General features: G+C 48.3%; 1 protein-coding gene and 2 non-coding genes across 3 annotated transcripts; 1 reads left to right on the top strand and 2 right to left on the bottom strand.

Annotated features, from left to right (window-relative positions):
* The first annotated feature begins 112 nt into the window (after nucleotides 1-112).
* TRNAI-AAU lies at nucleotides 113-186 on the top strand. The gene has a single exon. It is a non-coding gene; the product is annotated as a tRNA-Ile (tRNA).
* Nucleotides 187-461: 275 nt separating this feature from the next.
* TRNAM-CAU lies at nucleotides 462-533 on the bottom strand. Its single transcript has one exon. It is a non-coding gene; the product is annotated as a tRNA-Met (tRNA).
* A 2,266-nt stretch (nucleotides 534-2,799) lies between these two features.
* On the bottom strand, nucleotides 2,800-12,565 carry LOC116493443 (mitotic-spindle organizing protein 2B-like). The gene is made up of 3 exons (XM_032194853.1): nucleotides 12,417-12,565; nucleotides 12,160-12,305; nucleotides 2,800-3,050 (listed from the first exon to the last, which is right to left on the bottom strand). The coding sequence occupies exons 1-3, from the start codon at nucleotides 12,557-12,559 to the stop codon at nucleotides 2,893-2,895; spliced, it is 447 nt and encodes a 148-aa protein (XP_032050744.1). The 5' UTR covers nucleotides 12,560-12,565; the 3' UTR covers nucleotides 2,800-2,892.
* Nucleotides 12,566-17,674: the final 5,109 nt, after the last annotated feature.

Genomic DNA, 17,674 nt, shown 5'->3' with positions numbered 1-17,674 from the left:
TTTTAATTGCCCGGACGACAGAAGTGGCTGCAGCCCAGCCAGGAGCATCCCGTATAGGGGCAGCGCCTGGAAAAGGCCTGAAAGCGGCGCCTAAAGAACCCCATCCCGACAGGGCCGGTTAGCTCAGTTGGTTAGAGCGTGGTGCTAATAACGCCAAGGTCGCGGGTTCGATCCCCGTACGGGCCAGAGGTTGATTTTATTTCTTTCTTTTCTGTTCCTTCTTCCTCTCCCGGTCTCGTCTGCCCTCGGCCGGCAGCTGACAGAGATAGAGAACGCACTGGAAGGGCCAGCACCGTGCAACCCAGGGCGCATGGGGAAAGCAGCTCAGGGTGACAGTTCTAGATACATAAATACATAAATAAAAGAAAAACACACACACACAAATCCACCACTCAACAGAAAAAAATCGTATAATAATGAAAGAAAAAATCTAATAAGGAAACAAAGGGAAAAAAAGGCATTAGCAGGGGATGGTTTCGATCCATCGACCTCTGGGTTATGGGCCCAGCACGCTTCCGCTGCGCCACTCTGCTCCATGATAAAAACCTTTTCCCCAGTCCTTTATATAGGGATTGATAAGTCCTGTTTTTTTTTTTTTTTTTTTTTTTTTTCTCCATATGAATTCTTCCTTGTTCTTTTCAGCCTTTGAGGATGTCCTTACATTCCCTGGGAGAACTCTGTCCCTCATTTTCACTCAGGTCTCTCACTATCCTTCGTCTGAAGGTTTTCACTCATATTTGAAAAAGACAACATTCACTGCATACTAAAGCCAACAGCGCTCATACAGGCAGTGGAAAAATGCCAAGAAACACTTTGCACAGAAACTCAGTGACTAATCAGTGCGTAACACATACACCTGATTAAGTACTGAATACTGTCAAAATGGAAAAAAGCAATGGTGACTGAAAAATATATGATCACCATCACCATGTCATCGTCACAGCCTGCTGCACTGGAGGTAAGACCTAGGCAACTGCAGTGCTTCTTATTATATATAACTGGCCTCTGGACAAATTTCCCTTCCTAAGTCAATAGGGTTGGGTGAACTTTAGTAGTTCCTCCAAAACACCCCAGGTCTGGGTCTCCAGCAAGCAGCACACTCCCCCAGACAACAGGTCAAGCTGTCCCCCACAGCAAGGAGTCACTGTGCCTCACCTTTGCAAAAGATTTGAAGAAACAGGATATAAAGAAATGCACTGCACTCTTTATTCAGCTTGATAGCATGGAAAGGAGAACAGGAGAGTCTACTTGGGAAAAATGGACATCAGGAAAGGAAAAGTGATGATCCACAAGACTGAGGAGAATGCAGTAGGAGGATGTTGTAGAAGCCTGGAAGCAGGTGGGTAGGAACAACACAGGAGGTACCCTGAGCTGCAGCAGGATAAATAGAAAAAATGCAGACATGGAACTAAAGAGAGAGGAAGCAGTGACCATGTAGGCAAAACCGCTGTTGTTAGGTACTGTTTATTCTCAAAGGTGGTCAACGTACTTCACAGAGCTTGAGTCACATCTCAAGCCTGCTCACTCATATTCCAGGGAAAAAGCAGCCCTTCATCTGCTCTCTTTTACCAGCAAATTCAACTAGGATAACTAATGCATTTGCCTCTACTAGGCAGCGTGGTTGTTTCAGATGTTTTTTCTTGGGGGTGTGAGGGTGGGAATAGGTGAACTTTCTTGCAAGATCACAGCAGGAAATACCCAGACCTTGCCAGTGATGAAAAAGCTCATAAACTCTCACTTGGGTGTCCTTCAAAACGTATTACTGCAAGATATTAACTAATTCACTCCCATTTCTAACTCCTACCCTTGAAAAGTTCTGATCTCCACAGATGGGTTGCAGACTCATGACTTCCACAGCTACTTCTCCAACAGGGTTTTTCACACATACCAACACTAGCAAAACCCCTTAACTGTGCTGGACTGACAGATACTCCAAAACATTCATGAGATCTCCATGGCTCTTGGAAATGTTATCCATCCCCCACCAAGAATGGAGGCACTTTCTCCTAATTAGGCAAATGGATTTCACTAACAGCTACCGAGCTACTTAGGCCATAGCAAGTACACCAACTGCCTGGATAGGCCCTGGAATGATGAATGACAACACTTAACACTAACAAATCCACTTACCTGTTTTAGCTACTTGCATGTATCTTACTGTAAAGTGATGAAGCTATTCTCTCCCTTTGTCTAGCACAATGCCCTCATTTAACCTGGCTCATTAGGCAAAGGGTTCTGTAACTTTAAAAAATCACTTTACTGTTATTAGAGAAACTAAATGTTACGTGATTACACTACATGAGGGGTCAAAGTGCTTTTTAGATTAAGATGCTAAAACTCACCTGAGCATGCACATGGAGTGAATTGGAGTGAATCAGTTAAAGAACAAGAACATACATACCCCCATCGGACAGTGAGGTTTCCAGTGCAAGCTACAATCATTGTAAGGCTCTTCCTTTGACAACATATGACCTAGCTCAGTACTTAATTCTCATCTCTTAAATCAGCCAAACATGGGTACTGATTGGTACTGATGGGTACTGATTGGTAAGTGCGTGGTGAACAACCATATCATGCAGCACTTGTTTTGTACATATTATTTATTTATTTTCTGTCCTATTAAACTGTCTTTATTTCAACCACAAGATTTTTACTACCCCCCCCGCCCCTTATTCTCTCCCCCCATCCCAATGCAGGTGGGAGAAGGGTGAGCAAATGGCTGTGTAGCGCTGTGCTGCCTGCTGGGTCAAACCACAGCAGTTGCCAGCAGAATTTTTGGAAATAAGAAACAACACCACGTTCCATGTGTTACAAATCGTGTTTGTAATGATTAATACACACAACACAATTTTTATACATCTTCAAGCATCAAAATACATCAGTGCCAAGGTCCTAGTTACTGTTGCCTCCACTGCTCTTTCCAGGTGCTCCTGATTTCTGCAGCCGGCTTGCACTTGGTTGCCGAGGCATCCTCTGGGCAGATCCTTCCCTGCTGCTCCTTTCTGCTATCACCTGGGTCCCACTGACAGCAGAACTGGTTTTATTTCTCCCTGAATGAATGAAATACATACATTAGAGTCAGTCCTGTGTCACCCATACAGCATTTAAGCTGCAAGTGTTTAAGAAATCATGCTAAAGGCAAAATTGTATTAGATGTCGCAAGTGTATCCAGCATCCAACACAGAAAGCAAGTTTGTGAAATCAGGGCCACAAGAACAAAATAAGTTGCAGTAGGAGCATTATTAGTTTTAACATACAAAGTAACCAGCCACTTTGTTCTTTAAATACCTGCTTTCATTTGGCACAGGAATTTGGCACTGCAAACAGCAATTCAAAAACATGAAGAGCACGTAACACCTCCAGGCTGGGATAAGTGAACTGATGTGCCACTGCCCACCTCTTTCTAAAGCCTGCAGTCAGTGTCGGATCAGAAAACCTCACTTGTGATTTGACGGGCAAGTTTGGGTTTCCTGTCATTTTCTGGAGTATCCAGGAATTCAGACGCCTACACAAAATCAGTTACTCTCAGATTTTCTTACCGGGTTCAGAAGATAACAGAGCTGCCCTTCTGTAGGTGCAACTGACCATCTCTACAGTGCAATATGACAGCAGAGACGACAATGGGTAGAAAGGTACAAGTTGAATGAAGCAAGGGGCATACAGTCCACCCTGCCAGATTCAGCCACAGGAGAAAGACTGACAGACTAAGATGTGCTGCAAACAAGTGACTGCAAGGGAAAAGTGAGGAAGACTGATGCTTCCTGGCAGAGAGAATTACTTCAGATGAGAAGTAATATTTGCATTAGGAAAGAAAAAATAAAGAACAAAGAAATTATGTAGAAGGGCTCAAGATAGTCACGGTTTTTATTAAAGATAGCAAGCACCAAGAAGCACTGCTAAACACGAACATAGTAAGGAGCAAACAAAACACAAGAAATCCAGTGAGCTGTTTTTCCCTGAGTACCTATAATTACACGCATGCAATTAAAATGGAGAGCGACATCTTAGTAATCACGACAGAGCAAACTGCAGAATGCCAATAGCTACTCCTCACACGAGAGTCTCCATGGCCATCTGGATCACCTTGGATCTGTGCTGCCAACAGGGCACACACTGGAGATGTGTCTGTTTTACTTACCAAACTGACCTGTCTCTCCTTGGAGTAACTGTCTGAAAACAGCACTCCCATCAATACTACAAATTCATGCCTCACAGTACTGGAAGGACAACCTGTGAACTTCTAGGTAAGAGTATGTAGCCCCTTCACATCTGTAAAATTTGACAAACTAGGTTAGAAAAAGAAATACATTCACTTATCCCAGCCAAATCAGGTGTTCTTAAAAAAAAAAAATAACCTATTATTGTAAACCACGCTAGTGATCTGCCAAGTCATCAGCCCAAGCCAGCCAACCAGCCTTGCAGATTTTCTTTGTAAAGCTCAAGCTTGTAAGCACTTCAGCAGTTTTACTAATGCAAGTATTGTCTATGAAAACAAACAAATTGCACAAAGGCAATACATGATCTCACAGTATTTAAGAGAAAAGTCTCTTAACATCTCAAACAAAGCATTAGAGTTCACCATGATGCTTTTAGCAGTCCAGTACGTCTCTATATGGGTGTTCTCCTCTTCCTCACATGCATATATCAACTGAGAGTGCAGGTTCCCAGCCTGTGTACGATAGCTCTAACCATGTGCACATACAGACAACTGTACCATTACGTGCTACCAGGAGTCAGGTCCTTGATCTTCTGACCTAGCTGAAATGACTTGGGGAGAAAGATTCACTCTGTAAAGAAAAGCTATGCTCAGATAAAACATGCCCTCCATCCTCATAGCCTTGAAATCACACTAAAACAAACCAGTTACTTCCAACACCATAAAAGTCACCTGTATTTTTGGAAGCATCATCTCTAGACCTGCGCACTGGACAAGAGCAGCTCATCAAGTGTGCAGCAACATACATGGTTTGTGAACTTCCACTATCAGGAATATAAGGGTCCACCAGTGCAAAGCACAAGAAGTTTACCCTCTGCAATTCAAGCAGTATGGACTAGCAAAAGGATTCCACTGCTATTTACCTCGCTGACACAAGATGCCCTGGTCTTGTAGGTGTCTGGCTGTCCCAGAACAACTGTAGCCCAAGCAGTTACAGATGCAAGAGTCAAGTCAAAAGAGGGATTTCTCTCTGCCCAAAGATGACCCCAGAAGCAGCGGTTACATCTGCACCTCCTCAAGAACCTTACATAGTTTGAGAGGAATGGATGTTTGTGCATTGCCTACCTCTGACTGCTAGTGCCAGTGCAAGTTGTGCATAGGCTGCTCACTGAACACATTAATACCAAACACCTCTAACAAAAATGCAGTAAAAAATGCTACAGCTACCTCTAGGAGACCACCACCACTCCAAACCTTTACCAGATACCAAGAGAGGAGCCTGCAGGGCAGAAAGAGACAGTTTTAAGAGGCAGAGAGAAGAAATACTATCTTTGATTATAGCACAAGGCAAGCAAAGACCAAACAAACTTAGGAAAGGAACCCCAAATACGCTTTCAGAATTAGAAATATAAAGGTCTTCTCTTGCAGCCTACTCTCTCCTCAATCTTCTGCCTTCCTCAGGGGGTCCTTTCCCACTTCTGAGCAGTAACAGGAACTGCAAAATTTCTTCCCTCTGGCATGAAAAAGGAGAAGCCATCAGCTGCTGCTGTGAGTACCTTTATTTGTAATGCAGTCCAGGAGGATTAGCATGTCAGGGCTGCAACAACCTCTAGCACCTTCTTTACAGCGTATGGGCAACGACTATGGGCTAGAGTAGATTTAAATTCTCCACAATCCTGTTTCTGTCTCTCAGTAGGGCTTACATTAGGCACAGTAAGCCAGCTGGCCTTCCAGGATGAACAAAGACTCAAGTCTGGATGAAAAGAACAGCTTGTAAGATTGGAATCTTGCAATCATGACGTGGTTACCAGAAGGACTAAACTTTTGCCCACCCACTGGTGGCTGGCACAGTGATGGGACTTTTTTCACGATTAGGAAGTGATGAAATTTGAAATAAAATCTCAGCCGCAGCTAGACCTCACTCTTCAAAGCACTTATGGCTCTCATTCTCAGTCCTTCACCACACAAACTGGCAGGTTCTCTAGGCCTCCAAAGCTGTCGAGGTATTTGTAACAGCTCGTACACAACGAGGCACGCTGGCTAAAACATCACCCCAGCTAAAGCAGCCTCCCTGAGGAAACACAGTCAGGAGGCCAGGTACAACTGGCAAAAGGTGCTTCAACAAATCCATCCAACTAGTTCTGAAACAGAGGAAGAGGAAAAATAAGTTTTCAAATGCAGAAAAGTCATTTTCTAAGACCTTAGGTATGCATTAAGGCAAATGGAGCAGTGGATCATTATTTGAACACATGCTTTCTCTCTTTCACACCTACATGTGAAAGCACACGGTTCCACACTTACCTTACAAACGAGAATGTGTAGAAAGAAGAGAACACAAAATAATCTGCAACCTACACAGGCCCCCATATCACCTGCACAGAACTTAGAGCCTCTCTTCTCTAACATGCCTGTTCACTTGAATCAGGTTAGGTATTCAACTTCATTACTCAGTACTGGATGCTGAGTTGCAGCATCCAGAACAGATTTTTCCCACCCACAAGATTCAATAGAATGAGAAATATAAAGTCTACACTTCAGTTTTGAGAGCACGTTATTTCCACAAAAATATTTTGCTCTACGTAACAAAGCCACCTATCGTTTCAAGACTAGGTCTACATCAGGTTTAGAGTGTTGCAGCCAACAGCCTAGACTTTCTGTAAGTTACTTGCAGGACAAGGAAAAGAAAATAAAAGCTGTGTGTTCTGTTTCTGCAACTAAGGATAACCACTATCATCTGCATTTTGGTCATGCGAAGATTTGGTAGCTCCCTTGTAGAGAATAGGAACTACATTTTTTAACCAGCCAAGAAGCAAAAAGCTGAGAAGTTTCTTAATCACTTGTTAATCAGGAAAGCACTCTATCTCCTGCGCAGACTAGGAGATTGCACTAGTGCCATGCAAAAATCCATAAACCAGGCGAGAGCACAATGAAAAGCAAGCTTATGTTAACAAATCATTTGGTACAAAAAATTAGTTGGGGCAAAGCCCTGGAAAGGAACTTCACACAAGGCATTTGGGCTGGAGAGTGAGAAAATGTGGAAAAGATATTGGAAGTGAAAAGAGGAGGACTGTCAAAGAACATTGACTTGTCTAGGAAAAAAAAAAAAAAAGAGCAGGGCATTGGCAAATGTATGGTAATAGAGGGGTAGAAAACTGCACACAAATCACCAGTGGCTCGAGGGTGAGGTGGGCTGACAGGAAAAGCAAGCATGGAACCAATACATGAAGCCATATTTAAGTGCACAACAGCAAATTATACAAATGCCTAGTCTAAACTAAACCCAACACCACTGTCCTAATGGGCGTGCACAACTCTCCCTTGCATTTATGGGAAGAAATTGCCCAAAGAACACCCCTTCCTTTTAAAATAAGCTCTTCCTCTCCCAAATCAATTATCGCGACAACCACTTTGGAATGCAGCTTGCATGAAGCTGTCTCTAGCTAAGCATGCCAGATGGCTGGTCGAATAGTCAGACAGTAATTCTGAGGCAGTTATGAGTTGTTACCAACAAACAACTCTGTGCAGAGCGCCACTGCTATATTCTACGGAAAACACAATATAAAGTCATTTCTATGATTCCCTGCTGCTTAAGAGCTTTCGCTGTATAAGAAGCTGAAATAACTACAGGGGTGAGGAGAGGAAAGTGATGTGCTTTCTTACCCCTACCCCCAGCAGTGCTTATCAGGGTAACAGCCTTTTTTTAACTGATTTAAAAAACCTCCCTGCATCACGATGAGCTGAGAAGCTTACGCCGATATCTCACTGTTACTGATGAAACTTGAAGAAAGCAGACTCAGCTAATGTTTAGTGAGACCTGGATTACTTCAGCCACTTGTCTGTCTTCTGACAAAGAAGGAAGCACAGGAGAAAGAGCAGATATGCAGAGCTGAACGACGCTGTGCAAAGCAGCTTGGCAAGCTTGTGTACAACAATTGCTGCTCTCTGCATCAGCACAAGGAGCTCTGGCTGCGTCAGCAGGCAAGTCCCAGCTATGCAGAGGGGGCATCTCCCATCTCCAAACGCCTTGTCCTGCGCAGAAGCCACGCCATCCTCTTCTCAAAAATAAGCAGCATCTTCCAACAAGAGATGGCAGGGCCAACAGCAGATACAGCTTTGGTTCCCCTTCCCCATGGCAGCTCCTAAAGGGAAAGAAGGCAAGGCAAACCAAAAACCCCTGCAGAATGGATGCAGCCCAGAGGATACCCCCAGTCACCCTGTTAACACTTACCCCAACTCCTGAACTGATGATGGACTGTGTTCAGAATCAGAGAGTTCAATGAATGAGTAAGCCTGATTCCTCCTCCTCTTCAGTTTGAGCTAACTATTTGCTTCTCCAATTTAAGGAGAGAAAATTAGCCTGAAGACACATTGATTTTAATGGGATTTGTATGTCAGCAACACACTTTCTCCTAAGAGCTGCTGCCTTGACATGCAGATAGTTCGAACCCTAATACAGCTTGGTGTGGTCAAGGGAAACACAAACAAGGCTGGCACTTATGGTCCTGTTCTGCTTTACTGCATTACCAGCTCCCACAAACTGAGACCTCTCTCTGGAAATCTGTTTTCATGACCTTCAACCAAGAACCCCACACATCTTCCTCCAGCACTCCATGCACATTGCTCCAGGTGTCTACACTGCACTGTGGTATCAGACCTAAGATAGGCAGAGTTGTACAAAACTGCAGTTACGGTGGCACAAGACTGTTAGCTTGCACTTGAGGACCATCTTCAGTCAGGCTAGGCATTCCACTAACAAAGCCCCTCCTTGACTGAGTCACAGCAAGCACAAACATCTCCCATGTGAGAGGGGACAGAAGTAAACCCTCACAAGGAGGTCTAGGAAAAAAAAAACACACGCTCTTCTCAATGTTAATGAGATCTCACTGGCACTTCTTATACTCACAGAAGTGAGGATGCAGGACTAAGATTGTGATAAAACACTATCAGATGTAAAGTTCTGCCCAAAGAATGTCCAGAGATCTAGCTTTCAGCGGTGAATTTATTCACAAGGACATTAGCCACTGTTCAACATCAGGAGGTAGTGGGTGATGACAAAGTCACTTGAGCTGACAAACTAAAAAGAGAAATCTTCAAAGTTAGTGACCGCTATGAGCCCTAATGCAGCAAAACCTTCCAGAAATTTTAAAAAATAATAATAAATAAAAACCACACCTGACAACTGGGAAGACCAAACCTTCTGGCAAAGAAGCACAGCACTGCCCATCAGCATCGGGCCAGGGATGAATGTGTTGTGAGAGGAGGCCAAAGCTCATCTCTACCACCAGTACTAAGCACCAGCTCAGTGAAAATCCAAGGCCAGCATTGGACTGATACACTCTGCAGGTACCTGGGCGAACATTAAAATTGTGGCTTAATGGGAGTGATCTTCCTGTCTCAGTAAGCCACTCTGATCCAGTGATCGGTGTATTATGTAGCCCTGAAGACCTGTGTTAGACTCGTGAAATAAAGCAGAAATGTGAAATAAAGCAGCAATAAGATATACAAAAGCCCAAGGACTGGCAGCACCGGGGGCCTGAGGCAAGAATGCAGTCAGGCTTGGGCATGTCTTGGACCAGGAGACGCTCTGCTTAAAGATGCAGAATGAACATCCTGGATTGATGAAGGGAAAACTGATTTAAGACCCCAAGACTGATGTTAAGTCCTAGAAACTCAGGCTCTTTAACATGTTTGCACTACCTCTAGTGGTAGGAGGCAACTGCTGAGGGCAGATCAATTATACCATAGGGTTTCTGACTTCCTCTTGAGGAATTTAATGCTTGTTAAGAGAAGAGTCACCACCTAACCATTTCAAACTGGAGCTGGCCTACAACTAGCTAGAAGTAGCTTGTGGCAGTGGCCCAGTATTAGAAGAAACTGGTTGTTTTGCTCATGTTTTTATGGAAAGTACTATGTAAACAGCATTATGAGAGAAGAAAAGCTACTCCAGATTAACAGACAAACAGGAACAAACACATCACCCAAAGTTCCTTCATAGTTTGCAGGGCCCACCACACCTGAAGCACCAAACGAGAACAAGAGAGCAGGATTTAAAGCATCGTTTGTTCAGAATTGCTACTCTCTTATTTTGAGACATTTCCTCTCAATGTGGCAAGCTGCCGCTTTCTTAAATATTCAAGCCCCATGCCCCTCTCACTTTGCTCAAGAAAAATAGCCAGGTGTCTCCTTTTTCCTCTGTGCATCTCTAAAAATCTCATACGCGAGTCTGTTCTCTTTGCCACTCACAACCCCTCACCGGGAAACTTTTAATCAAGAACACCTCTTTCAGCAAGAAAGAGGAACCATCAGGTCCTGGGAGTCCAGGACATTACCTGCACACCCAAATTCCGGTTAAGGCTTTAGTAAACTTCCTCAGCCTCCATGCTACCCCCAGCTGCTCAATGAGGCGAACTGCAGCCATTTACCATGTGGAAATACACATTAGAAGTAGCAGGCTCTGCTACTGTGAAGGTGCATAACCAATCTTACCCTGAAACTGACTGCTTGAAGATACTCAAGTGAATCTTGCCTTTCGGATCCGCCCTCTGTAGGACATGCCATCAGATACACAGGCCTGCAAGCACAGCCAGCTGCCGTACAGAATAAGCACTCCCTATCACCCAGGCAGTCTCAGCAGTGAGACTAGACCAAGTTGCGGTATGGTATCATGACAGGAGAAGAACCTTACTTGCCCTCAAGCCTTACTCATCACCTACACTGACAGACAAGATTTTCTTTTTTCCATCGCTCTGTGTTCCCAAAACAGTGGCTGCTGGCAAAAGTTTTCTTTTTCAGTTTTACTACAGAATTCTTCACGGGTCAACATGTCCTCATCAACTACAGTGGAGTTTTCACCCTGAAACACTGAGAGGAAAGGAGAACAGAACACAATAAAATTCAGCTTGACCTCATCTATTTCCACACTCCCACTCAGCAACCATCAAACCCCTGTTAGAGGCACTGCAATCCTGAGGTGTGAAGCAAACCTATCTTTCAGCATACAGTTTTGTTCTTGTCAACCATGCCAAACATCCATGAAACCACTCTGTTTTGGCCACTGCCCCCTTTTACTACATTCCTAAGCTCAAAAGAAGCGAGAGTTCTCCTGCACGGCAAATTTAAGCTTAGTGACAGCAGACTTATTTTAGTTAGCCCTTTCAAAGTAACCTTTCGGAAGTAACCCACAGATGTGTCACGCTACCAGCCAAAAGCCACTTCAGGAAAGTAGAGGGAATCAAGTTTTATTAGAACTGGCTTGGAAAGCATATGGCACAGCTTCGGGGCTACATTTATTGCTGACCTCTGAGGTCAGAGCAGTAAGAATGATTATATTCCAAAGCAGTCGCTGCTACAGGTGACAGCTCCACGCAGCCTCCCAATTCCATGTCACACCCCCACTAAAATAAAAACATGAATTTGGGGCACGGGAACCAGCACGAGCTGCGGTGCTACTACATATGGATGGAGCAGACGAAGCAGCACAGCTCCTGCTCCCAGCGCTTCCTAGCACACCAGGCCCCTTCTCCTGACACCCACTCCGGGTCGCTCCCCGGAGAGAGCACGGACAGGGGGCAAACCCCGGCGCTGCGGCAGCTCGGGCCCCGCCGCCTCACACGGAGCGGGCGCCGCGAGCCTCCCGCGTTGGAGGCGGCCCCCGGGGCCCGGCCCCGCCGCCCGGCCGCGCCGCCAGCAGCAGCCTCGGGCCCTGCCGCCCGGCCCTCACCCCGCGCCCCGGGGCTGCCGAAGGCCCGAGGGGCCGAGCCCCCGGCGCCGAGCCCGCGGCGCGGCCGGCGGGCGGCGCGGAGAGGCAGCGGGGCAGCGGGCGGCAGCAGGAGGAGGAGGAGGAGGAGGCAGCGGGCGGGCGGACACCGGAGGGCCGCGGCAGCCGCAGGGCGGAGGCGAAGGCGAGCGGGTCCTGCGGGGGCTCTGTGCGGGAGAGACGCAGAGAGGTCAGGGCCCGCCGCCCCCCTGCCCGCTCCCCGCTCCCCGTTCCCCCGCTGCTTTACCTCGGCTGTCGGCGGGGAGCGGCGCCGGCGCGGCGGGGGCTCCGCTCTCGCTGGCCGCCGGCAGCCGCTGCCCGGCGCACATGGACTTGAGCACCTGGAAGACGGCGAGCGGCGCCACGTTCATGCGCAGCAGGTCCAGCAGCACCCTGCGGGGCGGCCGTCAGCGCGGGGCACCGGGGGGAGCACCGCACCCGGGGGAGCACCGCACCGGGTGGGGATGCTCCGCCGTGCCCCGCGCCGCCCGCCCCGCCGCTCACTTGAACACCTCCGGGTCCAGCCCGCTGCCCGCCGCCTGCGCCAGCTCGAACAGCTCCGCCTCCTCCGCGCTCAGCACCTTCCTCCTCGGCCTCGCCGCCGCCGCTGCCGCCGCCGCCGCTTTGCCCAGCGCCGCTCCCGACATGGCGGCCCCGTGCAGCCGCCTGGCCCCGGCCCGCACCGCCGCACCGCCCGCCCGCGGCCGCCAGGGGGCAGCAGCGCCTCAACCCGCGGCTTCCCCGCCCGCGCAGCCGCAGGGCTGGGGTAGACGAGGCGACCAAAAGTGTGACCCCCCTGTGAGGCAGCCCCACCGTGCCCCAATTTCTTCCTTTTTTTTTTTTTTTTTTTTTTCTTGAGGCACCTGCTGGTTTTGCTTCCCCTCACCCCGGACAATAGCTGCCCCAAGGGGCTGAGTATCCATCGCTGGGCGCATTCACACACCTGGCCGTCCACCTTTGCAGGGCTCCCAGTGCCTCTGACATGCTTCAGTTCCCAGCAGGGAGCATCTGGCGGCGTGTGAGGAAGCAAATTGGAAATTTGGGCCTTGAGTCGCGAGGCAGACGTCAAGCTGAGATTGAAATTCTTCTATCTAAATGGAAATCAGCATCGCCTCTGCCATCGGGGGGGGGATCGCCTGCCCCACTCCCCCCAGCTCTGAGCAGATGAGCAGCTGGCAGAGCTGGAGCAAGGGCACGATGCAGGGATGTCACCGCCAGGAACCACTGCAGGAGACTCCAGCCCATTCCTGCAGTAACCCACAGGTGTACGCTGCTGCTTCACACCCCAAGAAAGCTGCAACCATGTAAAAATCAGCACCCACCGCAGGGTGACCTGACCGTGTGTCCTCACAGGCGTTCAGCCTCAGGAACAGGCAGATATTTACTGTAGCTGCCAAGACAAGAACAAGACGTATGATGATAAAAGAAGGATCTTGCTGCTAATGGCCCCGAGCGGGACCAGCCCGCGGGGACAATTATCACAGCACTGATAGCAGGAGCAGCAGCTGCCAGTGTGAATTACCAGCAGTGCCACAGCTGCAAAGCATGAGGCAGCCCTGAACCATGGGCTTTGGGAAGGGCCTTTGGCTGAATGGAGCAGTTTGGGGTCGGTGCTGGGGAGAAGGCTGGGTGACGTCCTTGTGCTTACTCGCTTGCCTGCTCAGCTAAATGATGTGCAGGAAGCACTGTGGGAAAGGTTTGAAGTCAAATGCAAGGGCAAGAGCCCTCACTGTGTGGGTGATGCACTCCCCAGCCCTTCCTCATCCCACCTGGACTACTTCCAATGCGGCATCTGAGAGCTCAGCTACAAGTCACAGCAGAACAGGGCAAGATGCTTTTTAGCATCCTGCACCCTCTGGGGAAAACAAACAAACAAACAAACAAAAACAGAAAACACCTTTCCTACAACAAATTGGAGGAGTCTCAGCTTCTACCCCTCCTCAACATCCCCAACAGTTGCCCTCTGGCTGCCAGTACCGCATCCAGGGACGAAAACCTTCCCAGGGCGAGTGACAGGAGATCCTGCCTCTCCCATGTTTCCTTCATGGGCTGTCACAGGTTGTAGCTGTGGGTCACAACTTCCTCACTTTCCTTAGTGTAAGCCTGGATAGGAATGTTCTGCAATTTTTTTCGAGTGACAGCAGTCTCCTCTGGGTTGCTGGATGTTGCATGGTCCCCTCTGCTCTCTGAAGCACTTCTGGTATCTCTGGCAGGACAGTTTTCCCCTTTTGCTCTACCAAGCCAACAGGTCTGTAGAGGAAGTCATTGACAGCCCACAAACATCCTCTTGGAAAGCCTTCAGTTCCTGGAGCTGCAATCTGAGTGGCACCTGAAGCTCTGGTCAAATGACACCCGCCAGACATCTGCCCACCAGACACCCTCCACTACCTCTGGCAGGACTTTTAACACCTTTGCAGCCCATGATTTCCAGAGCAGGCCATCAGCCAGGGCAGCCAAGGGTGGTGGTGCAAGGTTGCACCTCAGCCCTTGTAAGACATGATTAGGAGAGGGGCAGGGCAGATGGTCATGGGCAGAGATGTCTCAGACAGACCATGTGTGTGGAAGGAAAAAGGAATTGCGTGCAGCACAGAGCCCAGACTTTACCATAAATTGCTAGCTGGGGTGCTCAGATGTCAGGTCACAGTGATAGTGCTTGCACACACAGAGCAAGTAGCGCTGCACTGTGCCTGCACAGGGACTGCACAGCACATGCATGGGAAACCAGGACCCGTCACTAACACACGTGATAAGTTTGGATGTCATGAACACATGGAGGCCATACTACACCGCATGGAGTAGCTTCCCATCGCACGGGCTGTAAATCTGAGACTGCCCTGTGCACAAGTGGCAAATCAGGCAGCCTTGGAGAGAGGCAGCGGCACGTGTGAGCAGCAAGTCAAGGTACTCTACATGAGGCAAAGAGGTGCAAGACCCTGCCCTGTAAATCAGCACATACTATAAGCATGGCCAGAGAGAGCACACTGAGCACAGGCACTAAAACCAGACGTGCTGTGAATGTGCAGAGAGGTAGCCCTTAATGCGCGCAGTAAATCAGGACATGCTGTGCATGCGCAGAGAAGCCATAATGCTGCACATGGGCAGTAAATCACAGAGCACTGTACCCGCACAGCAAGCCCACCCCGAACATGAACAGTGAGAGAGGACACGCATGTGCAAAGCCATCGGTCCTACACAGACACCAATCAGGACTTGCCGTGCACTGCCATTTAACAGAGAAAAATTCAGTATGCATAAATTTATCCTGGAAATGAAAGACTTGTAGGTCATCAGGCTGAACAAGATGTGATGGAGAGAGTGCCTGAGGCACAACCACCAGATGAGGACACACTTCAAATGCATGAGATGAGGCTCAACCAGGAGGTGCTGCGTGAGAGCAAGGAGGAAAGCAGCAAGGTCATCTCACTGTGAATGTGGACCAGATTTAGGATTACCTGGTTAGAGCTCAAATAGCAAAGAAATTGAGCTAATGTGCCTCCCACATCCAGGATAGGAAAAAGGGAGATTAAAACATATATAGGCTTTTGTAACCTTGTGAGGCTCTGACCATGTTCTGAAGGAAATCCTTCAAGATAGACAGGCAAATGGAAACAGAATTTCTCACAGAAACATTGCATCAGTTTAATATAATGATTTTTCTTTCATAATTGACTTCTTAGACAAGAAGATGCAGCACGTGTAGGCTGGTTGGAGTTAAAGTTTGATTTGCCACTCAATAGGAGCCAGTTTCCGATGATGGAAGTGATGGGTATGGTTACAGCAGAGGAACCAGCTAATTAAGTAAACAATGGGTTATATTAACAGTAGTGTCTCTGAGCAGAGATATTTCTAGCACTTCTCCACCGCCCATCTCAGAGTGACCCCACTAATACAAATAGCAAACAGTTCAGGGGGGAGTGAAGGTAAGTTTTCAGGAGGGGCGCTGCTGCGTCAGTTGTGAGGCACTGGGAAGATCTCACCAAAAGATCTGCCCAAGCATGCTGTTTTGGAGACATCTCTCCAAAATTGTGCAAGGAAAAGGGCAGAACTCGTCACAAGCGTAGACTGAAAATTAGGTGGAGGCATCCAAGCACAGATATTTTTCAACAATTTTTAAACAGGGCACCAGGAGCAAGTAACCGCTTTGAGATGATGCTGGGGAAGTACACCAAAAGGACTGAGCAAGGGTGGTCTCTGAACTGGGAGCTGAAACTTGCCCCTTGTGTCAAATAAGTTGGTCTCCACAAGAAGATTTGAAAGGAGGCATTCAGCTGGGCCATGTGTGTGCCACATGCATGTGTGTGCTACGTATGTGCTACACCGCACGTTTTGCTGGTAGCCTGCAGGGATCAGGAACAATTTTCTCCACTTTGCTATAAACTTTGGCAGCTGAGCTTTGGGGTTATTTGATCCTTCTCCTGCAGCACTGGAGACTGCTGTGGCTGGAAACAGAATACTGGGCACTGTTTTCAGTGACATTCAAGTGATGCAGGCGTTGCTGGGAGGGCTGGGGTTTAAACTAATCACTAGACTTGGGTTTAAAGGGGCTTCTGCCCTGAATCTGCCTTTCACCCCTCCGGGCTGCCTTCCTTCTGCAAGCCTGCCTTTTGGCCAGCACAGTTTTGTGCAGGAGCGAGCGCAGCCCTGAGCTGGCCCAAAACCAGGCGGAGCAGCACAGGGCTCGGGGGCTGTGCCAGCTCTGACCCGACCACCGTGCAAGAGCATGCTCCCAGCAGCACTAATCCAATTACAAAACAAACTTCTTTCATTATCGGGGCCTGCAGCACGCTAAAACAGCTTGGCGATTACGGAGGGCTTAGCAAGGGACTAGAGATCAGGCAATGAATGACAGAGCTGTTTCGCTGACAGGGAGGAGGGATGGGGAACAGGCAGCTGGGAGGGCACGGGGGATTGGGACAACAAGTGGGGTGGGAATTGCTACAAAGGAAGGTCCTTGCTCCACCTTCATGCCCTCAGTGGGGTTAATCTCAGAGCCACATCAGGCTTCTCATGCCTTTGTCCACCCTGGACATGAGCATACTCATGAATGGGAATCCCCTGTCATCTCCGTTACATGCCTTTCCCACTTTTATTTCCAAACACCACTCATTTCAGCCACAGGAGGGCAAATGTAGCACTACAGTACCAGCTGAAGAGGGATTCAGTCCATCTAAATTTTCTGGGGAGTCCCTGAAGTTCAGCTCCCATCAGAGGACGCAACACATTGGCCCGACCCAGAGTTAAGCCCAGAGCAATGTACTTCCTGTGGGAATCCCCAGGTCAGACCCAAAATGTACAGGACCTGCATGGAGCTGCTTGCTTTGAGAAGCTCAGGTCCATCCTCTGACCCGATGTCAAGCTGCAGGCTGACTCTTTGTTGCGTCTCTCTGTTCTGCACACCCTTCCCTATAGAATCTCCTTTACTAAGGGGGAAAAGCCTCGTTGGGCCTAGGGAAGTTCTGCTTCTCTCTAAAATATCCTTTGACTCTGGCCTGACCTCAAAGCTAACCCTGCTTGGAAGGTGGACTTAGAGACCTCCAGAAGTCCCTTCCAATGCGAGTTATCCTGTGAGTGTAGCAGGTTGAAGGTAGTCCCCTTTGCTTTGTACTGCTGAGTGTGTCTGGACACTGCACACAGTTCCAGGCCCTCAGTACAGAGGGGGGCCTGCAGAGGGTCACTGGGATGGCAACCGGAGAACATGGTGTACAAGGAGATGCTAGAAAAGCTGGGCTTCAACAAGAAGAAAAGAGGGCTGAGGAGGGATG

This window comes from Aythya fuligula, chromosome 11 (genome assembly GCF_009819795.1).
Source record: "Aythya fuligula isolate bAytFul2 chromosome 11, bAytFul2.pri, whole genome shotgun sequence".
Lineage (NCBI taxonomy): Eukaryota > Metazoa > Chordata > Aves > Anseriformes > Anatidae > Aythya > Aythya fuligula.
Note: the sequence above shows the minus strand (reverse complement) of the source record. Positions and strands in the feature narration are given on the sequence as shown.